The sequence below is a fragment of the Hemiscyllium ocellatum genome, chromosome 18 (assembly GCF_020745735.1).
Source record: "Hemiscyllium ocellatum isolate sHemOce1 chromosome 18, sHemOce1.pat.X.cur, whole genome shotgun sequence".
NCBI classification, from domain to species: domain Eukaryota; kingdom Metazoa; phylum Chordata; class Chondrichthyes; order Orectolobiformes; family Hemiscylliidae; genus Hemiscyllium; species Hemiscyllium ocellatum.
The window spans coordinates 83,400,557-83,418,195 of record NC_083418.1 but is presented as its reverse complement, the minus strand read 5'-3'; the positions used below and the strand labels follow the sequence as shown (position 1 = coordinate 83,418,195).

Genomic DNA, 17,639 nt, shown 5'->3' with positions numbered 1-17,639 from the left:
GTAATTCAAGATGCATTGCAAAACTGCAAATGTCAGGTTAAGCTTTTTTCCTTTGCCCAGGTATTTATTCTCAGTTAAAAGCTCCCTTCTTTTCGATTTATACTACACCTTTCCAATTATCATGGGAAAGCCAAGTATGAGATCTTTATAAGAACATAAAAACACAATAAGAAAGAGCAACAGTAGGCCATTCAGCCCTCATGTCAGTCTGCCATTCTACAGACTGATCTACTGTAGGCCTGAACTCCTCTTTTGTGCCAGGTCTTTGTAACCCTCAACTCAATCCAATGTCTGTTTAAATATTTTGAGATCTAGCCTCCACAACACTCAGGTAAAGAATTCCAGACATTCATACTTCCTCTGGGAGGCTGATTTTTAAAAAAAAAAAGCACATGGGCCCACGGTAACTTGGTAAGATGGATCCAAAATTGGTTTTGTGGTGGGAAGCAGAGGATGGAAACAAAGTTGGTGTTCAGTAGCGTACACAGGGATCAATGGTGAGTCCCTCATTGCTTGTGATAAATTATATAGAAGAGAATGCAGGAGGAATGATAAGTAATTTGTGAATGACATGATCGGTCAGGTGGTTGACACTGAAGATGGTCTTAAATTTCGGTTGCATTCTTCAGAAGAGCAGCTTGGTGGCAGATGGACTTTAATCCTGAAAAGTGTGAGGTGATACACTTCAGAAGAGGCGAGGTGGTGCATTCAATGAATGGCAGGACACTAAGAAGCTCAGAGAAACAGAAAGATCCTGGGGTGCTTGTCCACAAATCCCTGAAGGCAACAGGACAAGTTAATGGAGAAGTTAAGAAGGTGTGCGGGGCATTTGCCTTTATCAGTTATGATGCTGATCAAAAGAGCAGCCAGGTTATATTGAAGCTGTGTACAACTTTGGTTAAGCCACAGTTGGAGTACTGTGTGTAGTTCTGGTCGTCATATTAGAAGAAAGATGTGATTGCACTGGAAGAAGGGATTCACCAGGCTGTTGCCTTGCATGGAGGAAGTGAGGACTGCAGATGCTGGATACCAGAGTTAAAAAATGTGGTGCTGGAAAAACACAGCAGGCCAGGCAGCATCCGAGGAGCAGGAGAATCGACGTTTCGGGCAAAAGCCCTTCTTCCTGATTCTCCTGCTCCTCGGATGCTGCCTGGCCTGCTGTGTTTTTCCAGCACCACATTTTTCAACTTGCATGGAGCAAGGATATGAAGAAAGGCTGGAAAAGCTCGAGTTGTTTTCTTTGGAGCAGACAAAGCTGAATGGGGAGCTGATTGAGGTGGATAAGATTATGCGGGGCATAGACAAAGTGGATAGAAAGCAGCTGTACCCCTTAGTTAAAAGGTGAGTAACATGGGGGCATACTTCTAAGGTGAAAGGCAGGAGATTTGAGGTTAAGGTTTTTCACTCTGAGGATGATTGGAATCTGGAATGCACTGCCTGGGAAGGTAGTGGAGGCGAGATACCTTACAATATTTGAGCAGTGCTTGGATGAGCACTTGACATGTTGTAACATTCAAGACTATAGACCAAGTGCTGGAAAGTGGGACTAATGTATATTTAAAGTAATTTTGTTGGTGCAGTCTTAATGGGTTGAAGGACCTGTTTTGTTTGATTATAAGATCCTAAGTTCAAGGTTTACCCGACTAAGTGAAACATCTTCTCAGCATCTATCCTGTTAAGCCCCCTCAGAATTTTATACGTTTCAATAAAGTCATCCTTACTACTTCTAAAAATTTATTCATTAAAGGCCAGATTTGTTCAACTGTCTTGGATAAATAAAACCGTTCATCCCTGAAATTAGCCTCATGCATTTGTTTTGAATGGCCTCCGATGACAGTATGAAAATGTGTTGCTGGAAAAGCGCAGCAGGTCAGGCAGCATCCAAGGAGCAGGAGAATCGACGTTTTGGGCATGAGCCCTTCTTCAGGAATCATGAGTCTGAAGAAGGGCTCATGCCCGAAACATCGATTCTCCTGCTCTTTGGATGCTGCCTGACCTGCTGCGCTTTTCCAGCAACACATTTTCAGCTCTGATCTCCAGCATCTGCAGTCCTCACTTTTTCCTCCAATGACAGTATATCCTTTATGGAATGCATAGAATTCCAAGCATAAACCCACCAGAACTCTGCGCAGTCATGACAAGACTTTCCTATTTTAAACTCCAACTCCCAATCACTGAAGACCAAAATTCCAATTGTCTTCTCAATTATGTGATGCAGATATATTTACTTAATTCATCTGCTTGTTTTCTCAGGCCTCTTTGTATTCGTACTTGGACAGCTTCCTTGTCCTTATCCTTGTGTTTATGACACAGGGTAAACTCCTCTGCTAATTAAAACCCGACGCACAGAGAAGCTCACCTTGTACCATAATGTGTTAAATTTCGAGAGGCAAAGAACCATCCCAGATGCCACTACTTAAAGTAAAATTTAATAATTTTCATTCTTTAAGTCCAAGTGATAACATTAGACAACTATTTACAACTCCTTTCTCTTAAACCAGTCTCTTACCTCCCACTCTACGATACTGGTCCGATTTAAGATTTACAAAAAAAGTCACATTTGAAAACCAGTCAGCTTTGTTGATTCTTCTTTGTAGATTTTCCTCTGTAGATCTTCCTCTGTGCTTTCCTGGGTTGTCGCTTGTTTGGCCTTCAGAGAGCTATTCTGCAGGCAGTCTTTACTTGCGGGTACTCTTTGCTGTTCTCCCTAACTGTTCAAAATGTCAGATATTTTTATACCCCAAAATATCAGATCATTTCATTGGTTTGATGTCGTCAAAACATTAAATTCAAGTTTGATTGAATTTTAGTATCTCGGGCATAATTTAAACTGATTCGTTAGATTAGATTACTTAGTGTGGAAACAGGCCCTTCGGCCCAACAAGTCCACACCAATCCGTCGAAGCGCAAACCACCCATACCCCTACATTTACCCCTTTACCTAACACTACGGGCAATTTAGCATGGCCAATTCACCTGACCCGCACATCTTTGGACTGTGGGAAGAAACCGGAGCACCCGGAGGAAACCCACGCAGACATGGGGAGAACGTGCAAACTCCACACAGTCAGTCGCCTGAGGCTGGAATTGAACCCGGGTCTCTGGCGCTGTGAGGCAGCAGTGCTAACCACTGTACCACTGTGCCACCGTGCCGCCCCTTTGGCTGAATTTGAATTTGTTTTTGTACCATGGCAACAGCTATTTGTGTCAACCAAATGTTACATTTTTAAATTGTTCAGTACACTCTGTGCTTTCAGTCCTTGCTAGCTTCCTCTCTCTCTCAAAGGTACAGTACACACCTACACCTTCATAACACTTGCCTAGGTACTTTGCTTGTTCATTATTGTTTCTCAGCCCTCTCCAAGCTTAGCCTTTCAACCGGAAACTATTCTTACTTGGCCTAACACTATTAGTGGATTCTTTTCTTTTGATTATTTGTCCTTCCCCTCCTCTACACTTTTGTCAAACCTTTCCTCTCTTCCCCCCCCACCCCCCCACCGCTGCCAGAAACATAAATCATGTCCTTCCATCTGTTATTTTCCCTTTAACGTTTCGCTTTCTCAGAAGCCTTTATATGTTGCTCACCAATTTTACTTCCTCTTTTCCTTGTACATGAACTTCCACATCTGATTCAATTTCCTTTTTTTTTCTGTCCTCCCTTTTACTTCATTTAACTTCCCTCATTCACCACTTGTTCTCTTCTGACTCCTTTATTTTTATAGGAGAAGGTGAGGACTGCAGATGTTGGAGATCAGTGTCAAAAAGCACCAGACTTTTTGACTCCTTTATTTTATGTTTATTCTCTATCTCTTAGCTCTTCATCATTGAAAACATAAGAGTCGAGAATTTCTGATCCGTAGTTTTCAGAGTTTCAGCATGTTGGAGAGTGTGAAACATTATCCATATGATGGATTAAATTATGTAAAGGCTTGTGATATTTCTGGTTTTCATGTTTCTATATTCATCAAACATGTGGAGCAAAGTTGCAACTTGTTAATTATAGCCTTATAAGCTCATGAGCGTAATCCAAAATGCATGTAAACAAATGGCCAGATTTTGCGCTCAACAGCAAACCAACAGCACCAGCTATTCATTACCGTCAAATAACTTATCACCTGACTCCCCAGAGTCTGTCCACTACCTAAAAGGCAAAGTCAGGAGTGAAGTGGAATACTCTGAACTTGCCAGGATGGATATAGCTCTAACAACACTTGAGAAGCTTGACAACATCAAGGAGAAAGCAGTCTGTTTGATTTGGCATCGCATCCACAGATATCACTTTTTACAACCACTGACACTGAGCATGTACTATCTACGATACCACCACCTTCAAACTTACCTCCATACCATTTACTGTTTTGACTTGGAAATACATCATGAAGGGGAAATACCAATGCTGGACTGGGATGGACAAAGTCAGAAGTCACATGACACCAGGTTATAGTCCAACAGGTTTGTTTGAAATCACAAGCTTTCAGAGCACTGCTCCTTTGTCACCTGCCAACTTCAAATAAACCTGTTGGAAAATAACCTGGTGTCATGTGACTTCTGTCATTGGAAATATGACGTCACCTATTCAGTGTCACTGGAACAAGGTTCAGGAACTCCCTTCCAAATCATATTGTGGTTGTATCCACAGCATAGCTGTTCAGGAAGACAACTCATCACTTGCTACTGAAGTGTACCCAGTGATGGACAAGAAATGCTAGTCTTGCCTATCCGCTGAATATTTTTTGTTTAAGGGCTTGCCATCAAACATCCACAGAAAGTTTCAAAAGAAATTACCATGCATGAAATCTTGCACCAAAGCCAGCAGGTCAATTAAAATCTTTCTCTTTCCTGGGTAGAAATGTCAGTTACTAGGGGGACATAGGTTTAAGGTAAAAGTGGGTAAGCTTAAAGGAGATGAGAAGCAAGTTTTTACACAGGGTGGTAAGTGCCTAGAATGTGCTGAAAATGTGTTGCTGGTTAAAGCACAGCAGGTTAGGCAGCATCCAAGGAACAGGAAATTCGACGTTTGGGGCCAGAGCCCTTCATCAGGCTCTGGCCCCAAACGTCGAATTTCCTGTTCCTTGGATGCTGCCTAACCTGCTGTGCTTTAACCAGCAACACATTTTCAGCTCTGATCTCCAGCATCTGCAGACCTCACTTTTTACCCCTAGAATGTGCTGCCAGAGGTGATGGTGGAGGTGGATGCAATAGCAACACTTAAGAGGCATTTTGACAGAGACATGAAAAGGCAGGGAACAGAAGGTTATAGACCGCACAGAAGCAAAAGGTATTTAGTTTAGAAAGAGTCCGCGCAGTCTTGTTGGACTGAAAGGCCTTGTCTTATGATGCTCTGTTCTTTGTTTATTGTTTTAAACAACGAGACTGAAGATCCATTCATTAACAGCATAGCTTTTGAATTAAGAGCTCTCAGAATATTTTAGTTTCAAATCAGGAACAGAAAATAAAGAAAAATCGGGTTGTGTGTGTGTGTGTGTGTGTGTGTGTGTGTGAGAGAGATAAAAAGAACATGAAAATTTAAACCAAAATTTTGTTTTTAAAATCCCCCAACAATAATTAAAATCTAAAGAAATAAGACGACTCCTCTTGCATGAGTCAGTTTTCCATGTCCAATAAATAATTTCTATCGAACAAAGCTTGGTTATTCTATTATGTAAAGGACCAGCCTGAACCTTTTCTGGAATAAAAACAAAATACTGTGGATGCTGAAAATCTGAAGTAAATACAGAAAGTGCTGATATTCCAGTAAACCTGGCAGCATCTGCGAATAGAGAAACAGTTAACATTTTGAGTCTGAAGAATCACGAAGAGTCATACCAGTCACAGATATTGCCAAATCTGCTGAGTTTCTGAACCTTTGCTAACCTGTTTTCTGGGTATCCATTGCGTTAAATATACTAGTTTCACACCTTTCAATATATTTTGCCTAGTCTGTGCAACATACTAATTATAGCTTCTGGACGAATTTGGTAGTTGGGACTTCATGATTTCCATGCTTAACTGCACAGTTTTAGGCAAAATGGAAAAGTTGTGATGATGTCACTGGACCAACAATCTATAGCCCCAACCCAATGCTGTGGGAACATGAGCTCTTGAATCTCACCATCTTAAATTAGAACTTAATAAAAATCTGGAATTATAACAAGGCTGATCTAATAGCTGATTGTCATAAGATCCCATCTGGTTTACTGATGAGCTTTAGGAAAAGAAATCTGCCATCCCTACCAGGTCTGACATAACTCCATATCCTCAGAAATGTGATTGATTCTTAACTGGTCCTCTAGTCCATTTCAGAGTGCAGTCAGGTAAAAGTCAGTTAGGGATGTGCAACAAATATCAACCTTGCCAGCGACAGCCATGTTCCACATCTGATTAAAAGGAACTTGTGAATTGTGATCAGTGCTGATCACCTTGCTGTTCATTCTATAGCAAAAATCAAGCCCAAGGTCTTTAAATAAATTTGGTTTGGAAAGGTGATATCAATATTTATTAAGTATTTTATCAAGAAATTTACAACTTATATCCTATGATGATTGTGGTTTAATTTTCATCTCCGTAATTTACAGTAATGCGATTGTAATTATACAGGATTGAGGACAGTTGTTGAGGAGCTAGAACTAGAACGGAACAGACTACAGGAACAAATCCTAATGCTGGAAGAGCGCTATCAGGACTTGGAAGACAAAGCACAGCTCCGTGCCAGAATAGAATTCCATCAGGTAATGATCAAAAGGGTGAACTGGTTCCAGTTTTGTGAATAGCTTGATGTAGGACAGTTCTTGTTATGAAAAGACCAAGAATGTAATAGAAGTGTTGTTTGGTAAATATAGTTTAGAAGAAAAAAGTGAGTTTGAGCAAATAATATTCTGAAATGTCATGGAGCAATCCTCCATTATGTGCTTTATAGTCAGGCTGGTAGTATTTTACGTCAACTTTTACAATGAAATCATGCGTATGGTGTGTTTTCCTTTTAAACAGTTTGACATCTGTCATTTACAAAACATGTTGAAAAAAAGTCGAGTAATTTTTTTTTGTTTTAATTCAGTTTGGAAAAATAATCTATTTGGAGGTTTGGAAGCCATGATCAGCAGAGCAATTGAATAAATCCAGCCTTCTGTTTACTGACAGAGATGGAGTTGTAAATTTTCTGTTTGCTGATGCCATTTTATACTGTCTTAAACATCGCTCATTGGCATATAAAGACCAGACTATTTGATTATTTGCCAATATTGACTACTTGAATTGTTAAAACTTTAATCATGAATGTGTGAAAATACTTAAATTCAAGGATTCAGTAACTAGGCCTTCTAATGCAGGTGACCTTTGGTGTATGTGAAGAGGGGCAGCCACTGAGGGTTCTCCACACTGAGGTGTGTGTTTGACCTTTATGTTTGAGGTGATGAATAAAAGTTGCAGTGTATTCTTGGTTGTGTACTGTCAGGTCTGCTTTCCATATGTACGTAGGTATTTTGCCTAGCTTTGCTATTTTAAAATTGTCATTGTGTTGGTAGTTCGGTCTAAATACATTTTAAAAAAAAGATTTGGAGGTGCTAGTGTTGGACTGGCGTGGACAAACTTATGAATCACACGACACCAGATCACAGTCCCAACAGGTTTATTTGTAAGCACTAACTTTTGCTATAAATTCCATGTCTTTGGTCCTGCTCCACATCCACCTGATGAAGAGGCAGTGCCTCAAAAACTAGTGCTTCCAAATAAACCTGTTGGGACTATAACCTGGTCTTGTGTGATTTTTAGGAGAAAGTGAGGACTGCAGATGCTGGAGATCAGAGCTGAAAAATGTGTTGCTGGAAAAGCTCAGCAGGTCAGGCAGCATCCAAGGAGCAGGAGAATCGACATTTCGGGCATAAGCCCTTCTTGAGGAATGAGGAATGTGTGCCAGCAGGCTAAGATAAAAGGTAGGGGGAAGGGGCGTTGGGAATGTGATGGATGGAAGGAGGTTAAGGTGAGGGTGATAGGCCGGAGAGGTGGTGGGGGTGGAGAGGTCGGGAAGAAGAAACCCCACCACCAAGGATATATTTCCCTCCCCTCCCCTATCAGCGTTCCAGAAAGAACACTCACTCTGCGACTCCCTCGTCAGGTCCACACCCTCCACCAACCCAACCTCCTCTCCCGGCACCTTCCCCTGCAACCGCAAGAAATGCAAAACTTGTGCCCACACCTCCTCCCTCACTTCCCTCCAAGGCCCCAAGGGATCCTTCCATATCCGTCACAAATTCATCTGCACCTCCACACACATCATTTACTGCATCCGCTGCACCTGATGTTGCCTCCTCTACATTGGGGAGACAGGCCGCCTACTTGCAGAACGTTTCAGCGAACACCTCTGGTACACCCGCACCAACCAACCCAACCGCCCAGTGGTTGAACACTTTAACTCCCCCTCCACTCCGCCAAGGACATGCAGGTCCTTGGCCTCCTCCATTGCCAGACCATGGCAACACGACGCCTGGAGGAAGAGCGCCTCATCTTCCACCTAGGAACCCTCCAACCACAAGGGATGAATGCAGATTTCTCTAGCTTCTCATTTCCCCTCCCTCCACCTTATCTCAGTCCCAACCCTTGGACTCAGCACCGCCTTCTTGACCTGCAATCTTCTTCCCGACCTCTCTGCCCCCACCCCTTCTCCGGCCTATCACCCTCATCTTACCTCCTTCCACCTATCACATTCCCAACGCCCCTCCCCCAAGTCCCCCCTCCCTACCTTTTATCTTAGCCTGCTTGGCACGTCTTCCTCATTCCTGAAGAAGGGCTTATGCCCGAAACGTCGATTCTCCTACTCCTTGAATGCTGCCTGACCTGCTGCGCTTTTCCAGCAACACATTTTTCAGCTTGAGTGATTTTTAACTACATTAAGAAAATCAAGTATGACAGGACTTGATGGAAAATAATTCTGAACAGTGGGAACAAATGCAGAATACACGAGTGTCTAAAACTTCAAATATATTTATAAAAATACGTCATTTTAAAATTTTCAGAAAAGATAATTACATTGTACATAACAACAGATATCTCTCAAGTAGGAAATGTGACAACTGGCATTATATTTTCAAAACAAATGATTTCACGTTCCTCACTCTTCATAAATTACAGTTGCCAAGATCCAGTACATATTGTACACAGCAGCCTTGATCTGACAAAATAATGGAATAGACTCAAAAGATTTAATGACTGACCTCTGGTTCTCTCATTCTTAGATATACTTTGGTGGGTTCAAAAGCCAGCATAATATAAATTTAAAAGCAATCTTATAGAAGTAAAGAACTTGACTTACACATTTTTCACCTAAAGATTTCATGAACTGCACCCTGATAAGCCACTGACTACTTTTGTATAAACCCCGAGGAGTCTTTCTGGCTCATAGAACATAGAACAATACAGCGCAGTAGAGGCCCTTTGACCCTCGATGTTGCGCCGATCCAAGCCCACCTAACCTACACTAGCTCACTATCCTCCATATGCCTATCCAATGCCCGTTTAAATGCCCATAAAGAGGGAGAGTCCACCACTGCTACTGGCAGGGCATTCCATGATCTCACGACTCTGAGTAAAGAATCTACCCCTAACATCTCTCCTATACCTACCACCCCTTAATTTAAAGCTATGCCCCCTCATAATAGCTGACTCCTTATGTGGAAAAAGATTTTCATGGTCAACCCTATCTAAACCCCTAATCATCTTGTACACCTCTATCAAATCACCCCTAAACCTTCTTTTCTCCAATGAAAACAGCCCCAAGTGCCTCTTCCTACCATACCAGGCAACATCTTGGTAAAACTCCTCTGCACTCGTTCCAATGCCTCCACGTCCTTCCTATAGTATGGCGACCAAAACTGCACACGATACTCCAGATGCGGCCGCACCAGAGTCTTATACAACTGCAACATGACTTCAGGACTCCGGAACTCAATTTCTCTACCAATAAAAGCCAGTATGCCATATGTCGTCTTCACAGCACTATTTATCTGGGTGGCAACTTTCAGAGATCTGTGTACATGGACACCAAGATCCCTCTGCTCATCCACACTACCAAGTATCTGACCATTAGCCCAGTACTCCATCTTCTTGTTACTCTTACCAAAGTGAATCACTTTACACATAGCTACATTGAACTCCATTTGCCACCTTTCTGCGCAGCTCTGCAGCTTATCTATATCCCGCTGTAACCTGCCACATCCTTCCTCACTGTCAACAACTCCACCGACTTTCGTATCATCCGCAAACTTGCTCACCCAACCTTCTAGCCCCTCCTCCAGGTCATTTATAAAAATGACAAACAGCAGTGGTCCCAAAACAGATCCTTGTGGAACACCGCTAGTAACTGCACTCCATGATGAACCTTTACTATCAACTACTACCCTCTGTCTGTCTTCCAGCCAGCCAATTCCTAATCCAAACCTCCAATGCACCCTCAATGACATACCTCCGTATTTTTTGCAGTAGCCTACCATGGGGAACCTTATCAAACGCCTTACTAAAATCCATATACACCACATCTGCCGCTTTACCCTCATCCACCTCAGTCACCTTCTCAAAGAATTCAGTAAAGTTTGTGAGGCACGACCTGCCCTTCACAAAACCATGCTGACTATCCTTGATCACATTATTCCTATCTAGATGTTCATAAATCCTATCCCTTACAATTCTCTCTAAGACTTTGCCCACAACAGAAGTGAGACTCACCGGCCTATAGTTACTAGGGTTATCCCTACTCCCCTTCTTGAACAAGGGAACCACATTTGCTATCCTCCAGTCTTCTGGCACTATTCCTCTGTGGACACTGGCTCACTCTGGGACAAACTTAGCAGGAGAGCGTTGACTGAGCACCACCCCGACCACTCCTGACTGATGTTGGGATGACGAGGATTATGTTCTGAATTTAGCCCTTTGAGCCTGCTCTGCCTTTTAATATGACATCCATGAAGAACAGGAAGCTAGATAAAGGTGAAGGGGTAGCATTCTCTTGAAATATGGAATTGGTACTATAGTTGGAGAGAACCTTAATTGAGGAAACCATTTGATTTGATCTTACTAGATGGCAAAGCTTGAGAATCAAATGGCTTATTGCTCCTCCTCACTTGATGTATCATGGAGTTTATCATACATGTCCTGGTTCTACAAAAATGCTATCTGGTTAATTTCACTGCCGTGCTATGATAAAAGCTGTTCACTGCTGCTCCCTTGCTGTTTCCCCATATAAGTTTGATCTCTGTTAGCTATTTTAGGGGTGGCACACTGGTTCATAGAACATTTCAGCGCCGTACAGGCCCTTCGGCCCGTGATGTTGCGCCAACCTGTGGAACCAATCTGAAGCCCATCTATCCTACACTATTACATTTTCATCCATATGTCTACCCAATGTCTATTTAAATGCCCTTAAAGTTGGCGAGTGTTGCAGGCGGTGCGTTCTACGCCACTACTATTCTGAGTAAATAAACTACCTCTGACATCTGTCCTATATCTATCACCCCTCAATTTAAGGCAATGTCCCCTCGTGCTAGCAATCACCATCCGAGGAGAAAGGCTCTCAAGTGTCCAACTTATCTAACTTATCTAACCCTCTGATTATCTTATGTGTCTCAATTAAGTCACCTCTCAACCTTCTCTTTAATGAAAACAGCCTCAAGTCCCTCAGCCTTTCCTCGTAAGACCTTCCCTCTATACCGGGCAACATCCTAGTAAATCTCCTCAGAATGGGCGGCACGATGGCACAGTGGTTAGCACTGCTGCCTCACAGTGCCAAAGACCTGGGATCAATTCCCGCCTCAGGCTACTCTGTGTGGAGTTTGCACATTCTCCCTGTGTCTGCGTGGGTTTCCTCCGGGTGCTCCAGTTTCCTCCCACAATCCAAAAATGTGCAGGTTAGGTGAATTGGCCTGGCTAAATTGCCTGTAGTGTTAGGTGTAGGGGAATGGGTTGGGTTGTGCTTCGGCGGGTCGGTGTGGACTTGTTGGGCCGAAGGGCCTGTTTCCACACTGTAAGTAATCTAATTTAATCTAACCCTTTTCAAAGCTTCCACATCCTTCCAATAATGCAGTGACCAAAACTGTATGCAATACTCCCAAGTGCAGCCACGCCAGGGTTTTGACCAGCTGCAGCATGACCTTGGTGCTCCAAACTCAGTCCCTCTACCAATAAACGCTAACACACCATACGCCTTTTTAACAATCCTATCAACCTGGGTGGCACCTTTCAGGGACCTACGTACATGGACACTAGGATCAGTCTGCTCTACTACACTACCAAGAATCTTACCATTCTTTATTCCTGTTACTCCTTCCGAAGTGAATCACCTCACACTTTTCTGCATTAAACTCCATTTGCCATCTCACAGCACAGCTCTGCAGCTTATCTATGTCCCTCTGTAACCTGCAACATCCTTCAGCAGGATCCACACCTCCATCAACCTTTGTGTCATCCGCAAACTTACTAACCCATCCTTCTATTCCCTCATCTAGGTCAGTTATAAAAATGACACACAGCAGTGGACCCAAAACAGATCCATGCAGTACACCACTAGTAACTGAACTCCAGGATGAACATTTCCTATCAACCTCTGTCTTCTGTCAACTAGCCAATTTCTGATCCAAACCGCTAAATCACTCTCAATCCCATGCCTCCGTATTTTGTGCAATATCCTACCGTGCAGAACTTTATCAAGCACCTCACTGAAATCCACATACACCACGTCAACTGCTTTATCCTCATCCACCTGTTTGGTTGCCTTCTCAAAGAACTCAATAAGGTTTAAGAGGGATGACGTACTCTTCACAAAACAGTGTTGAATATCCCTAATCAACTTATTCCTCTCTCGATGATTATAAATCCTATCTCTTATAACTTTTTCCAACACTTTACCCAGAACTGAAATAAGGATCACTGGTATATAATTACCAAGGTTGTCTCGACTCCCCTTCTTGAACAAGAGGACAACATTTGCTATCCTCTAGTCTTCTAGCACTGTTCTTGTAGACAATGATGACATAAAGATCAAAGCCAAAGGCTCTGCAATCTCCTCCTTGGCTTCTCAGAGAATTGTAGAATAAATCCTATCCGGCTGAGGGAACTTATAAATGTCCACATTTTCCAGAATTGCTACCACTGCTTCCTTGTGAACCTCAATCCTTTCTAGTCTAGCAGCCTGTATCTCAATATTCTCCTCGACAACATTCTTTTTCCGTTGTGAATACTGACGAAAAATATTCATTTTGCGCTTCTTCTATCTCCTCTGACTCCACACACTACCTCTCACTACTATCCTTGATTGGCCCTAATCTTACTCTTGTCATTGTTTTATTTCTGATATACCCATAAAGCTTTAGAATTTTCTTGATCCTAACTGCCAATGACTTTCCATGTCCCCTCCAGGCTCCTCTTGGTTCTCTCTTTAGCCCTTTCCCGTTGGCTTGTAACTCTCAAGCGCCCTAAATGAGCCTTTACATCTCATCCTAACATAGAAGTCTCCTTTGCCCTCTTGACAAAAAGTTCAACTTCCTTTGTAAATCATGGCTCCCTCGCTCGCCCACTTACTCCCTGCCTGACAGGTACATACATAACATAGTTGTTCCTTGAATAAGCTCCACATTTCAATTATGCCCATCCGCTGCTGTTTCCTTCCTCATCCTATGCATGCTAAATCTTGCCCAATTGCATCAAAATTGCCTTTTCCCTCTGTATATCTCTGGCCCTGCAGTATATACCTATCAAAACATAACCAAATTGTGGTCACTATAACCAAAGTGTTCACCTCCCTCCAAATCTAACAACTGGCTGGGTGCTAATGCATCTAATCTGCATAATTTTGAATTATGAGAAACGGAAGCACTCTGTGGCAGTCCATACAGACACTGGGGACAATGTGCAAACTATACACAGACAGTCACCCAAAGTTAGAATAAAAAGGGTCTGTGGCACTGAGAGTCAGCAGTGCTTAACATAGACAGCACGAACTAGAGTACCAAAGGGATCTAGAAGGAAGAAAAATAATTATGAAACAGTAGTAGGTGGGGTCTGTTATTATAAGAGTGAAAAGATTACCTAACTAAAAGATGAAGAGCTAGCTGTGAAGTAGCATAATTTCGGCAGTAACAAAGTTGTGACCTTCTGGTGAAATGACCATCTTTAGAATTGACAGTACAGTTGAAAAAAAATCTGCTGAAGGTTCATGAACCATAGACAATAGATATAGAATGTAGGGAAATAGATGGTGACATCTTGAAAAATGTCCATATTACAGAGGAGGAAGTGCTGGATGTCTTGAAATGCATAAGTGGATAAGTCTCTAGGACCTTGAACTCTGTGGGAAGCTAGGGAAATGATCAAGGTTTGTGCGAAGGTTTGTAGCTCGGGTGCTCGTTGTTGTTCTGTTCGCCGAGCTGGAAGTTTTTGTTGCAAAAACCCATGAGATCACCAATCTCGGGACTCATAGCAGAGGCAGTTATGCAAAGGTTAGAACAAACAGCCCTACCACAAATTCAACCCAAACTCTGGGTCAGATATGTCGATGACACGTTTGTAATCATCAAAAACACGGAAATAGAAAAAACACACCGGATCATCAACGCCACACTCACAGGAATCCGATTCACGAGAGAAGAAGAAAAGGATAGCCAACTCCCATTCCTAGACATGATAGTACAGAGAACACCGAACGGAGAATTCGCCACAAGGGTACACAGGAAAGCAACACACACAGACCAAGTCCTAAACTATGAAAGTAACCACCCCAACACACACAAACGAAGCTGCATCAGGACACTATTCAAAAGAGCTACAACACACTGCAGTACACCAGAACTGCGAAAAGAGGAAGAGGAACACCTATATAAGGTATTCGCCAAAAATGGATACCCGCGCAACTTTATCAACAGATGCCTAAGAGATAGACCACGGAACGAGGACATGCCACAACCAAAAGGACTATCCACACTACCATACATCAGGAGCGTTTCAGAACTGACAGCCAGACTACTGCGACCCTTAGGACTCATAACGGCACACAAACCAACAGCCACGCTCAGACAACAACTTACTAGAACAAAGGAGCCAACACCCAACATGAGCAAAACTAATGTAGTTTACAAAATACCATGCAAGGACTGCACAAAACACTATATAGGACAAACAGGAATACAGCTAACAATCCGCATACATGAACATCAACTAGCCACGAAACGACACGACCAGCTATCCCTAGTAGCCACACACTCAGACAACAAGCAACATGAATTCGACTGGGAAAACACTACTATCATAGGGCAAGCCAGACAGAACAGCCAGGGAATTCCTAGAGGCATGGCATTCATCCACAAACTCCATCAACAAACACATCGAACTGGACCCAATATACCAACCACTACAGCGGACAGCTGAAACTGACACCCGGAAGCGGCAAGGACAGACCACTATAAATACCGGAAGAAACATCAAAGAAGCGCTTCGCAGGAGGCTCCAGAGCACCGATGATGTCTCCTAGCCAGGGGATGAAACGTTTGCAACAAAAACTTCCAGCTCGGCGAACAGAACCACAACAATAGGGAAATGATTGCTGGGCATCTTCTCGCGATAATCGTATCATCGATCGTCACAGGTCAGGTGCCAGAAGACTGGAGTTTGGCTAACGTCGTGCCACCGTTTAAGAAAGGTGATGAGGACAAGCCAGAGAACTATAGATCAGTGATCCTGATATTGGTGGTGGGCAAGTGTTGAAGGGACTCCTGAAGGACAGGATGTACATGTATTTGGAAAGGCGAAGACTGATTAGAGATAATCAACATGGCTTTGTGTGTGAGAAATCATGTCTCTCAGACTTGATTTGAGTTTTTTTGAGGAAGTAACAAAGAGGATTGATGAAGGCAGAGAGGTAGATGTAATCTATATGGACTTTAGTAAGGCATTCGACAAGGTTCCCCATAGGAGACTGATAAGCAAGGTTAGATCTCATGGAATACAGGGAGAACTAGCCATTTGAATACAGAACTGGCTCAAAGGTAGAAGACAGAGTGTGGTGGTGGAGGGTTGTTTTTCTACTGGAGGTCTGTGACCAGTGGAGTACCACAAGAATCAGTGCTGGGTCCACTGCTTTTCATCATTTATATAAATGATTTGGGTGTGAGCATAAGAGTATAGTTAGTTAGTTTACAGATGATACCAAAATTGGAGATGTAGTGGACAGCAAAGAAGGTTGCCTTGGATTACAACAGGATCTTGACCAGATGGGCCAATGGGCTAAGAAGTGGCAGATGGAGTTTAATTCAGCTAAATGCGAGGTGCTGCATTTTGGAAAAGCAAATCTTAGCAGGACTTATACACCTAACGGTAAGGTCTGAGGGAGTGTTGCTGAACAAAGAGACCAGTTCCTTGAAAGTGGAGTCGCAGGTGGATAGGATAGTGAAGAGGCATTTAATATGCTTTCCTTTTATTGGTCAGTGTGTTGAGTACAGGAGTTGGGAGGTCATGTTGTGGCTATACAGGACATTGGTTCGGCCACTTTTGGAATATTGCATGCAATTCTGGTCGTCTTCCTTTCGAAAAGATGTTATGAAACTTGAAAGGGTTCAGATAAGATTTCCAAGGATATTGCCAGGGTTGGAGAATTTGAGCTACAGGGAGAAGTTGAATGGGCTAGGGCTGTTTTCCTTGGACCGTCAGAGATTGAGGGGTGACCTTATCAAGGTTTATAAACTCATGGGGGCATGGATAGGATAAATAGACAAAGTCTTTTCACTGGGGTGGGGGGAGTCTAGAGGGCACAGGTTTAGGGTGAGAGGGGAAAGATGTAAAAGTGACTTAGGGGCAACGTTTTCATGCAGAGGGTCATGCGTGTATGGAATGAGCTGCCAGATGAAGTGGTGGAGGTTGGTACAATTGCTACATTTTAAAGGCGTCTGGATGGGTATAGGAATAGGAGGGTTTGGAGGGATATGGGCCGGCTGTTGGCAAGTGGGACTAGATTGAGTTGGGATATCTGGTCGGTGTGGACGAGTTGGACCAAAGGGTCTGTTTCCGTGCTGTACATCTCTATGACTGTAATTGGGGCAGACAGACCATTTGGCCCTTTTGAGAGCGTGGTGCTGGAAAAGCTCAGCAGGTCCGGCAACATTCGAGGAGCAGGAGAATTGACGTTTCGGGCAGAAGCCTTTCAGAAATTCCTGATGAAGGGTGTTTGCCCGAAGCACCGATTTTCCTGCTCCTCGGATGCTGCCTGACCTGCTGTGCTTTTCCAGGACTGCACTGTCGACTCTAATCTCCAGCATCTGCAGACCTCACTTTCGCCCGTTTGGCCTTTTGAGCCTGTTATACCACTCAATATGATGATGGATGATCCAATGTGTTCCCTGTTTTGGCTTTTACGCCATACTCTTTGATTCCTTCAGCTCTGAGACCTACCTCTAATTTTTTCTTGTAAATACTTTCATGTTTTAGCTTGGCTGCCCTCTGTGGCAGAGATTGACCAACTCCATTTCCTTCGAGTGAGATCCTTTGTTCTGGATTCCCTAGTCATTAGGAACATTTTTCCTGTGTCTACTCTGTCTATTCCTATAGAATTTCTAAACTCCAGTGAATCCTAACTGACCTACTCTCTCCATACCTTAGCCCTGCCATTCCAA

The 17,639-nt window shown here is 43.0% G+C and overlaps 1 protein-coding gene across 7 annotated transcripts in view; it reads left to right on the top strand.

Annotated features, from left to right (window-relative positions):
* The window catches only part of LOC132824521 (golgin subfamily B member 1-like), a 263,280-nt gene that overhangs the window by 142,342 nt on the left and 103,299 nt on the right, over positions 1-17,639 (top strand). For all 7 annotated transcript variants that reach the window (XM_060839154.1, XM_060839156.1, XM_060839155.1 and 4 more), the window contains one exon: positions 6,598-6,728. In XM_060839154.1, the coding sequence (XP_060695137.1) occupies positions 6,598-6,728 (131 nt within the window). The remainder of the gene's footprint in view (positions 1-6,597; positions 6,729-17,639) is intronic.